The sequence below is a fragment of the Anas acuta genome, chromosome 3 (assembly GCF_963932015.1).
Source record: "Anas acuta chromosome 3, bAnaAcu1.1, whole genome shotgun sequence".
NCBI classification, from domain to species: domain Eukaryota; kingdom Metazoa; phylum Chordata; class Aves; order Anseriformes; family Anatidae; genus Anas; species Anas acuta.
Window position 1 is genome coordinate 97,732,609 of NC_088981.1, and position 9,810 is coordinate 97,742,418.

The window sequence follows — 9,810 nt, forward strand, 5'->3', positions numbered from 1 at the left end:
TTCTTCCTATGGAATGCAGTCAAAGGAAAATCTGTTAAGGTTCTGGAGATATGTTATTTTTTCTAAGCAGAACTTCAGGCTCACTGCTTAGGCACTGGCCATGCTTGCTTGTGATGGATGTGGTATTGCCTGCAGCACATAGTAGTTTTTGACAGTGAGGAAAATCAAATATAATATCAAAGTCTGGAAAAAAAATACTGCCCTTTAGAACCAAACAGTGCATCTTTTGGCCATATTCTAGAATGAAAATATCAAATTACTGTGAAACAATCCTGGCTTCATGTATTTCAAACTTACCAAGAACCCTTGGTTCTCATACAGGGATCTTGGTATGGCCAACACATCTGTAGCCTCACTCAGAGCAAGTAATTGGGTAGTGGGATACTAGCTTTAAAATAATGGTATGCTAATGGAAACAGAACAATAAAAAGATATTTTTCAAGAAAAAACAAAACAACAAAACTAACTCTCAGTGTGGTATTTTTATTTGTATGCACTCAATAGTACACAGTACATTTATATGTCTATAAATACAGAAATGTAGGAACTTGCATACCAAGTCTGACCAGTACTCTATTTCACAAGATTCAAAAGAAGATGTGAGAAACTTCATATGAGGCAATGACAGGTCAACCTCCTCCCAGGGAAGTTTCTGCTTAATGCTAATTGTTGTAATGTTTCTCCAAATTCACAAAACACGAGGGCTATCTCCCTTTGAAAAGTAATACATGTATAATAGAACAATCTGTATTTGTTACATATAGATCTCTGTACAGTAATATTTACAATATATTGCAAGGATTCCAGTCTTTACCTGATGTCTTTATTGCAAATATTAACATTTAGGCCATAAAAATCAGACTTTGTACCTTTCACATGTTATGTTACGGCTGTGGATATTGTCCTGTCACATGGTTGGAGCACGCTGAAACACTTGGGTGTAAATAGCAGTTAGCACTGCACACTTGCACTCCATTTGACAAAATCATTCAATTTATGATTTGTCTTTGCCCTCAGCCCCAGTTTTAGGTTTCCCAAAAGAATAGAAATCCATTTCCAAACTTCTGATTTACCTCAGTGGCCTGCTTTACCTTGCTTTATCACTAAAGTTGAAAAAAACAGCCCTTCCAAATCTTGTCTTTTATAGCAAAGTAGTAAAAACATCTTGAGGACTTCTTTTGGGAAAAGACAGGTAGTGACTAACAGTAGCAATTTTTCCTCATTTTGATGGATATGAGTGAAACACCCAACAAATGGAAGAAAAAGCCATCCCATGTAACAGTAAGAGGAGCTGAATGAAGTACTAATCTTTGGAATAAGCACCAAATCATTCATTCACAAGAGGTATGGAGAAAGAATGATTGTCATCTACTGCCTTTCTTGGCATACTGGGAAAAACAGGTTATTAGCTTATCCAGAAGATATTTTTAAATAGAGGGAATCCATAGCTTACCAAGGGAAGATCTTAGATAGGTCCACATCTTCTCTGGAATAAATGATACCTCAGAGGGCTCAGGGTTCCTATCAAAGCTTGAACAAAGCAAGGGAAATTTTGCCACATATAAATGTGGAAAGTCATCACAACCACATTAAACTGTCCATAAAGATAAAAATGGGGAATTAAAAAAATATTCAGAATGGGGACAGTTCTGGTTTCACTAATCTCTGCCAGGAAACATTCATTGATTTTGATAAAGACTGATGTTCAGTACCTTCAAGCCAATTGAACATTTCTACCGTTGAAAGCACACTACCAATGCATCTTCTATTTTTTTTCCTAGCATTATAATCTTAACTTCAAAGTTGAGAGCCGCTCATCTGAAAAAGTGAAAACAAACATAAGTTTGAAAATGAAACTAAAAATCTTCCTTGGATACCAAACAAAATAATTCTCTTGTATTGTGGTGGGGCACCAACTTGTAATGCAAAAGATTTTTCCTGGGCTCTAAACCATCTACAGTCAATTCATATTTTTAAAGGCAAGCAGGTATCAACCTCTGACAAAAGCATCTAAATACTTTGCAAAGTGAGCATGAAAAGAACAGATACAGCAGGTTACGTTCATGACTAATAAACCTAGTCTGTGTCCCTTTATAAATTGCACTTTCAGTGCATAAAGCATATTAGCAGCATCTTGGCTTGTAGTTTTCTGAGAATCATCCTTAAATAATAATGTAACAGAAGCACACAGAAATTTCATTACTTAACAAGGATATCCCTGTGCGATAGCTTCTTTCTACATTTGCAGAAGCTCACTCATGCAAACTATTTGGTTTTCACCTAAGTTTAAACCAGGCTCAAAAATTATTGTATCGGGAAGTGTTATCTGCCTATCTAGACAACTTCAGACACGCAGACCTTAGTATGTGACACTAGAAAACGAAGACAAATGCCTTGCATTCTCAAACTGTTGCTGTAATTGAGAACTAACTATCCAGTGACTGACAAGCACATTTAAAACATATGTAAATGCAACCCGGCCATCTTGTTGTGAATTTAACTGCTGTCAACTGCAGCACTTGATGAGCGCTTCAGGGGCGACTCTGTCAGCGTGCCACGTTTGTGTAAGTTCAAACGGGAAACTGGGCCTCCCACGTCGGATGTTTTCTAGGAGTATTGCTGTTCACTCTTGCCCTTTCCTCTCCTACAGGTTTATTTACTGAGAGCAACAAACACTTTAAAAATGCAGCTCAAGTGCTCATTTGGGCTCTGCTTCCACCCAGCCGTGCTGGCAGCTGTTTTGGGCCAGAAGAGGCACCTTGAGAGCTGTTGGTGTGCAAGCAGAGAGGAATGCAGAGAATGAAAGCTCCTTTTTCTGGACTCCTCACAGCCAGGTGAAGTCTGGCACAGCAAGAAGGACCCCATGCCTCTGTAGGACGCCCCACTGGAGTCCTTGCTGCACAGCTGTCAGATAGGCCTTGGTGTGACTGAAAGGGCAATGGGCCTACACTAGTTTCTTTTTTTTTTTTTTTTTTTTTGTGGTTTGTAATATCCACAAAAAAAAAAAAAAAAAAAAGCTTTGGTCTCAGACATTCTTTATTAAGTAGCGACAAATTGCATTAAGTATCTGGGGCATAGCCAGCAAGGTTCCTGAATTATTGCAGAAGGCACCGTTCCCTACACTGATGATCCAAAGTACTTTTTATCAGCTTTTGAAACACATTTCACTTGGCCAGTTCAAGTGAAGCATTCCATTGATGATATTGAATGCGGTGCTGTCTACACTGGATCTTTTCCCATGAGGACATCTACTTGGCATGTTTGCGCCTATGCCCTAGCACATCCTCTTGCGAGATGTCACAGTGCAGGGATGCTGGCCTGCACATCCTGAGTACAGCTCTACTCCAGACCCACACTAGGGAAGCGTGGCCTTGCATAGCTTAGGATACAGTCTCCTACTGTGATCCTGTAAGCCCACTGCTCACTCATGGTGCATTAAACACAAGGTATTGAGCCACCAGCTGCAAAGCACTGGAACGAAACCCTCTCTAGTAGAGGCAGAAATATGTTGCAAGCACAGTAGAGGAGCCCATACAAATGTGAATTGTACAGTTCTGCAGCACTGCAACAATAATGCCAAACCCTCTCTAATTTTTGACTACCTGTTTCTTAGAACTGAAAAATACTCAGGCAGTGTTTTAGAAGCTATTCCTCCCCGTTGGCTGAGGAGGGTGTGTGACAGAGCAAGCTGGATGGACAAAAGGTACTCCAGTGTGCAATGAACAGCCTTAAAGAGAGGCTTGGCAGGGATTTAGCTTACAGCATGTTTGCCAAGCACACCAGATAAAGCTGCCACAGTCCTCACCAGCCAGGTAAACAACATCTCCCTATGTCAGGATGGGCCCTGGTCAAACAGGCCTGGTGGGACGGGACCTCTGAGTGGCTGGGAGGAGCCAGCTGGCCTGCAGGGCGAGGCCTGAGCCAGGGCTCATTGCCACTTCATCCCCACTTTCTCCTCCCATCCCTGGTGACAAACTCATTGCTGGGGAGAGACGGGTGTGCAACACGGACCTTTGCCACATCCCGGAGCGACATCCTGGGGCGGTGACCTGATGCTGGATATTTCTGCCAACAGCATGCTCTGCTTTGCCAGGAGCTTTCATTTCCTACTTCCTTGCCGTGGCACAGTTCATGATTTCAGCTTGTCGTCATGCTCTCGGACACCCTTTGTGCTTTTGACAAGAGTGAGGCTGTCAAGAGGGACAGGGGCGAGGGAAGGAGGCCAGAAGAAAATGCTAAACTTGAACAAAGTAGCCATGAGGGAAGAGTTTCTTCCTGTGCCTGGTTTTGTTCAACTTCCAAGTCAAAGATTCTGATGAAAGAGAAAAAAAAAAAAAGTGTCATTTATTATTTATCATATCAAACAGCATTAGGTGATACTCCAAGGCTTTTATTCAGCTGCTTGCAGTTATTGTCAACATAGTAAATTCCCCTCCCATGAGATCTCCATGTGAATAATTAAAATGCAAGTAAGAATGGTGCTGAAACACAAGGCTGCATAATCCTGATTCAAGCCAGGAAGGAGGATGATCTGTGAACCCCTTTCTTGGAGTCAAGCAGAGCTGATAGTGAGAGGAGCCAGCAGAAGTGAACTGCAGAGGTGAATTCAGGCAACATCCTACTGTGAAAGAAGCAATGCTCATCTCACTGAGGAAATTTGTGTTTTGAAGCCCACAGCCCACATTCAGACTCTGCGCTCATCACTCTGATGAGACGTGTCAGGGAACCTGATCCTTCAGGTAGTTGTTTTACTTACGCAGTGTCCCACCAGGCTCCAGAGAGCTCATGAAAAATTAAATGGAGAACATAAAATATGAATGAGGTGCTCACCAGCCCATACAAGCTATGCAGTTCTCTAAAGGTAGTTTAGACGTAATAAATGCTAGATTTTAGAAAAACAGGCTTTTGCTTCTTTCTCCAAAGAAGCTGTAATACTTTTCAAGCCTCTCTGTAAAATGAGGTGCCTTCAAGAATGTGTCTCAGAGCCACAAAGCCAAATATGTGGATATTGTAAAAAAATGTGTGTATCTAACTTGATGCTGCATTGCCAGAGAAAATGCAAAACTGAATGAAAAGATTAACATTTGGGTATACATTAATGTAAACACCGTAACTAGAGGACTTAACCTGAGATCACATGAAGATAGCTTAAATTTTGCCTGGTGACTATAATATTTAACATATGGTAACTTGGTGACTCCTGTCCCTTATTCTAGGTGTTGTGCCCTGGTATTTTTAGCTGACCTCACTGAACTTTTTCTGGTTCTGTGGCCTAACTGGTATTTTCTTTTTCAGAAAGTGTCCACAAATTAACCTGGAAACAATCATAGACCTACTACTGAGGTGTATCGGCTTAGAGTCAGCTCTAGTATTATGTTTAAAATTAGGTTTATAATGTGAACCGTGTGGATTAATGTTTCTTAGACTGCCAGAATTTTGGTTCCAAAGAAAATTGCTGCCAGTGTAAAGCATTCCCTCATGTTCTGCTATGATTTCAATTTAAATGGGAGTAAGCACCATTGCTAGGGGTACGGAACAGCTAAAGGAAAATCATTCCTAGAACATGTGGTTTCTAGAAATTAAAATTACTGTAGAATGATCATATTTGTCCCTTGAACTTCATGGAGGTCTTTTTACCACACTGTTAGGCTAGCACTCTTTGTGAATGGTTATTTTGTCTTAGGTGTTAAAAATAAATAAATAAATAGACATTGACCAAGCCTTTGTGAAGTTGCACCAGCTCAGACCCTGGATAACAACTTTCCCCTTCCTGCCCTGGCTTTTGCCCCGGTGAAGCACCCTCTTGTCCTCAGCCTCTGAAGACTGCATGCTCCTCGGGGTGGTCACCAACATCTCCTGTCTCAGCTGCAGTGCTGAACATCCTCAGCACCATGCAAATGGATGGGGAAAGGCCCAACTGCTCCCTCCTGAGCAGGCTCTGGCATCCTGTGGTGACGACTGCTGTTCTGGACCTGGAGCCTACTGCTCACAAGGCCACGCAGGAGCAGGCAGGTTTTTATTTTTCTTCCCTTCATGGAAATTTGGTTGGTTTTGTTACGTGGCTCCTGCTTGCAGTGGAAGAGAGTGAGCTGTGCCATCCGTCCTCAGTGTTTTGTGAGGCCAGCTGTGGCAGCAAGGGTCACAACTGGCCACCTGCACTGTTTTGTTTTGTGTATCTCCCTTGCCTTTTATCACAGAGGTATGAGCAAGGAGGAATGATCAGAAGAGCCCTTTCTGCTCTCTGACGTAATTTGGGAAAAGATCTGTCACATAACAACGCTTCTTTAACTTGTCAGGCGGAGACCTGACAATTGCTCTTATCTAAAGCAGCTTGAAATGTTGGTACAAAAATGTCTCTCCTTCCTTGCTCTACTTGCAGGACAAAAATATCCTTTCAAGAAGAATACAAATTTTAAAAACTATCCACTTCTCACATAATTAAAACTATTTTAATTAAATAAATGGATTTCTGCATTTCATAGATTAAAGGAATCTGGAGTGACAGCCCCACATCCACGTGAGAAAGAGGCTCAAGCATTTCATTGCTCCCCGTTCATAAGGCCTACACTCACTCTCAAGAGCTGTACCTGCACTAAGCGATGCTCTTCTCATGCACCAATTACAAACTGTCAGAAAACATACATGTAATCCTTCACATTGCGAAATGTTCATGCAACTTTTAAAGACCATACTGTGGTACTTGTCCTAAGGGCTTCACATATTGGAAGGAGAAAAAAATGTCTAGTAGACCATCAGTACCAAAATCCCCAGGAACACAGCTCCTTGAGATCAGATGCAAAATAAACACAGCTTTGACTAAAACCAGGATATCAGATTTCACTAGGGCTAAATTTATTCTACTTCACCGTGTGAAGTAATTGTTTCCCAAACCTCGACGCCACACATTTGTATTACTTATCTGTAGTTTTACACAGCAATGTATCCCTCTATACAAAGGAAACCACACAACTCATTTCTAGCCACCGGTACCAAGCCGCACAGCAAAACACACTTCAGAAGAGCCAAATCCACTACGATCAAACAGGACAGATAACATATGCTAGGGGATCACCTGAAGCAAACTTTTATGGTATGCACAGCAAGAAGACTGATAGCAGTAGTACTGGCTCTGCTTTGCTTGCCTGAGAGTTGGGGTGCCTATGTATAAGCAAAAGAAGGGAACAAGGAGAGTGCGAGGGAAAGTAAAGAGGGGGAAGCTGTAGCATTATGGTATAAATACAATGTACTCCTAATTATTAATAGTTTCAGTTCAGTCTGTTACATAAGCTTCTGTAATTAAGGGTTGAATACTTTTCCAAGTCCTTTTTTTTTTTTTTTCAGCACTTAATATAGCAGAAATGCAGAAAACAAACTATTTACAAAGCAGGAGTCTACAAAAGACAGACAGCCCTCATAGACACTGATGCTTTGATTTCTCATAGGGGGTCTGATCTCAGTCTGGCGAGCTGTACTTGTTTGTTTGCATTTTGTTCTTTGCAATGCCCCAGATTTCTGCTTTGCAAAAATGCTATATTATGACAAGTAGTCTACAAAATACAAGTTCCCACCACCGTTCATAAAAAGACTAAAATAAATTATGAAAAGTCTAGTGCGCTAAAGAGGAAAGAGAAATGTATAAATCAACAGGGCGAGGCTTTGCACACACCTTGAGTTTGCCAGGCTGCAACACATGCTGAAAGAAGCCTTCATGCCAGCTCCTGCATCGCCTTATTAGTCTCCTTGGCTTTCTTACACGTGTACAGCCACTTGATTATCCGAGCATTGCGCTCGATCACAGAAGTGCTGCTCGGGACCTGCTCGGTGAGTTCGTCCTCCAGCAGCCCCTCGTCCCCGCTGTGCCTTGTGAAGTCGCTCTCGGATGTTGCCACACTGATGCTGCGAATCTTGAAGGAGACGTTGTCAGACACCACCGAGAAGTTCTCTCTCCCCAGATCCTCGATGACCTCCTGCTCCAGGCCACAGTACTTAAAAAATGTATCAAACTCAGCGAAAGACTTGGAGTAGCGAGAGCTGATGTCCGACTGGGAGCGATGGAGACCTCTCCTCTTCACCTCCTTGACCTCGTCAGCAACTACTGTCAATGCTGAGGGTCTCTCAAGCTCTGTTTTGCACAGCCCCGGGGTTTGGGTGCTCTCAGCAGCAGTCTGCTCAGCCCCATGGCTGCTCGGCTCGTGGTCACTGTGCTTTGCCACGGGCAGCTCTTTGCTCTCGGTGCTTGCGGTGTCCTCCATAATGACTCTGGGCATCTCAGGGGACGCCAGCTGCTTCTCCTTTCCAGGCCCTTGGAAGAGCCTCCTCACCAAACTCCCTCGTGTGCCGTCCTGGCTCTGGCCTCTCCCCTGCTCACATTTCTGCCGGTAGATCACCAGCGAGTCCGGCCGCATCTGCCTCCTGGGGGTGCTGCGCCTGGCTATGGGGGGGCCGTGCTGCAGGGGGGCACGGCAGGAGCACGTCGCCTTCGCCCGCTCCAGCGGCTTCGTGCCCTTCCCTCTGCCCAAGTCCCTGTTGATCGTGCTCTCCACCGAGCACGCCTCGCTGCTGCTCTCCGAGGCCGAGCTGAACACCGTGACGGGCTCCTGCTTGGTGCCGATCACCTGCTGGCTTTTCACGTACTTGGCCTTGTCGGCTGCCAGCCTCTCCACCGCGCTTCTCCTGCCGGGGGTGCCTGCCCCCATCTGCCTGCGCAGGTACTCGGGCCCCTTGCTGAGGAGGCGCACGGTGAGCGAGGAGTGCAGGTCGGGGATGGCGTGCATCTTCACGGCCCGGCTGAGCGGTTCGGCGGGCATAGCACGTCCTGCGTGGGCAAGGCACCAAAATAAATAAATAAATAAATAAAACCACCAGCAGCAACAATAAAATAAAATATTAAAAAAAAATAAATAAATAAAAATAAAAATAAAAAATAAAATTAAAATTAAAATAAAAAATAAAGTATAAAGTATAAAAAATTTAAAAAATAATACCCCCCCCCCCAAAAAAAAAAAAAAAAAAAACAACAAAACCCACCCTTATGCTCTGGACCCTCCGTGGAAAAAGCCCCCCGACTGCAGCTCCCTCCGGCCGCCGCCGTGGGCTCTCTCTGTGCTGCCCCACGCAGCCTCCTCCGCGCACCCACCCGCGGCCGTGCCCGGCCCCCCCCGGCCCCCGCAGCCAATCCCGGCCCCGCCGCGCCGGGGAGCGGCGCTCGGCACGGCCCCGGCGGCGGCACCGGGGCAGGGCTCCGACGGGGGCGGTGGGGGGACCCCACGAGGCCGGGGACGACGTGCGTGCTGCTGTCGGGGGGGTGTCGGCGATAGGGCGACGCGGCGACACGGCGGCGACAGGATCCGGCGCTGCTTTGCCCTTCAGAAGTACAGGGCAGAGTTCTCCCCCCCCTCCCTGCCCGCCCCGTGCCGGCAGCTCCCAGCGGGCAGGGCAGCTGCTTGCTGTGATTTAAATATGCGAACGTGGAGGCAGGCACCTGGGGCGGGCTGGGAGCTCGGCTCTGCCTCGTGGAGCCTGGTGAGAGATGGGTCTGCCCTGTGCTCGTTTGTAACTGAGTCGGACAGAGCTTCCAAAGAGCTTATTATTTTTTTCTTTATTTTATTTTATTATTTTTTTCTAATACAGAAAACGTAAGCTGGCTTACATCTGCCAGGTTTTTCATTCACGCTTTTTTTTATTATTATTATTATTATATATTTTTTTTTAATTTCTTCTCAGAAAGAGCAGTCAGGCATTGGAACAGGTTGCCCAGGGAGGTGGTGGAGTCACCGTCCCTGGGGGTGTTGAAGGAAAGGTTGGACCTGG

General features: G+C 44.8%; 1 protein-coding gene across 2 annotated transcripts; it reads right to left on the bottom strand.

Annotated features, from left to right (window-relative positions):
• Positions 1–463: 463 nt before the first annotated feature.
• FAM110C (family with sequence similarity 110 member C) lies at positions 464–9,423 on the bottom strand. Of its 2 annotated transcripts, XR_011095338.1 has the most exons (4): positions 9,028–9,423; positions 7,667–8,815; positions 4,012–4,312; positions 464–1,818 (listed from the first exon to the last, which is right to left on the bottom strand). XR_011095338.1 is itself a non-coding variant. In XM_068678475.1 (3 exons), exon 2 carries the CDS (start codon positions 8,805–8,807, stop codon positions 7,707–7,709), a length of 1,101 nt encoding a protein of 366 aa, XP_068534576.1. In that variant the 5' UTR covers positions 8,808–8,815; positions 9,028–9,423; the 3' UTR covers positions 464–4,312; positions 7,667–7,706. The 2 variants fall into 2 exon arrangements, 1 of the variants encoding a protein (XP_068534576.1); XM_068678475.1 differs by having other exon boundaries at positions 464–4,312.
• Between the last annotated feature and the right edge of the window lie 387 nt (positions 9,424–9,810).

Bases quoted from the DNA above. Each gene is read 5' to 3' on its own strand.
- FAM110C (XM_068678475.1), bottom strand. From the start codon at position 8,807: ATGCCCGCCGAACCGCTCAGCCGGGCCGTGAAGATGCACGCCATCCCC.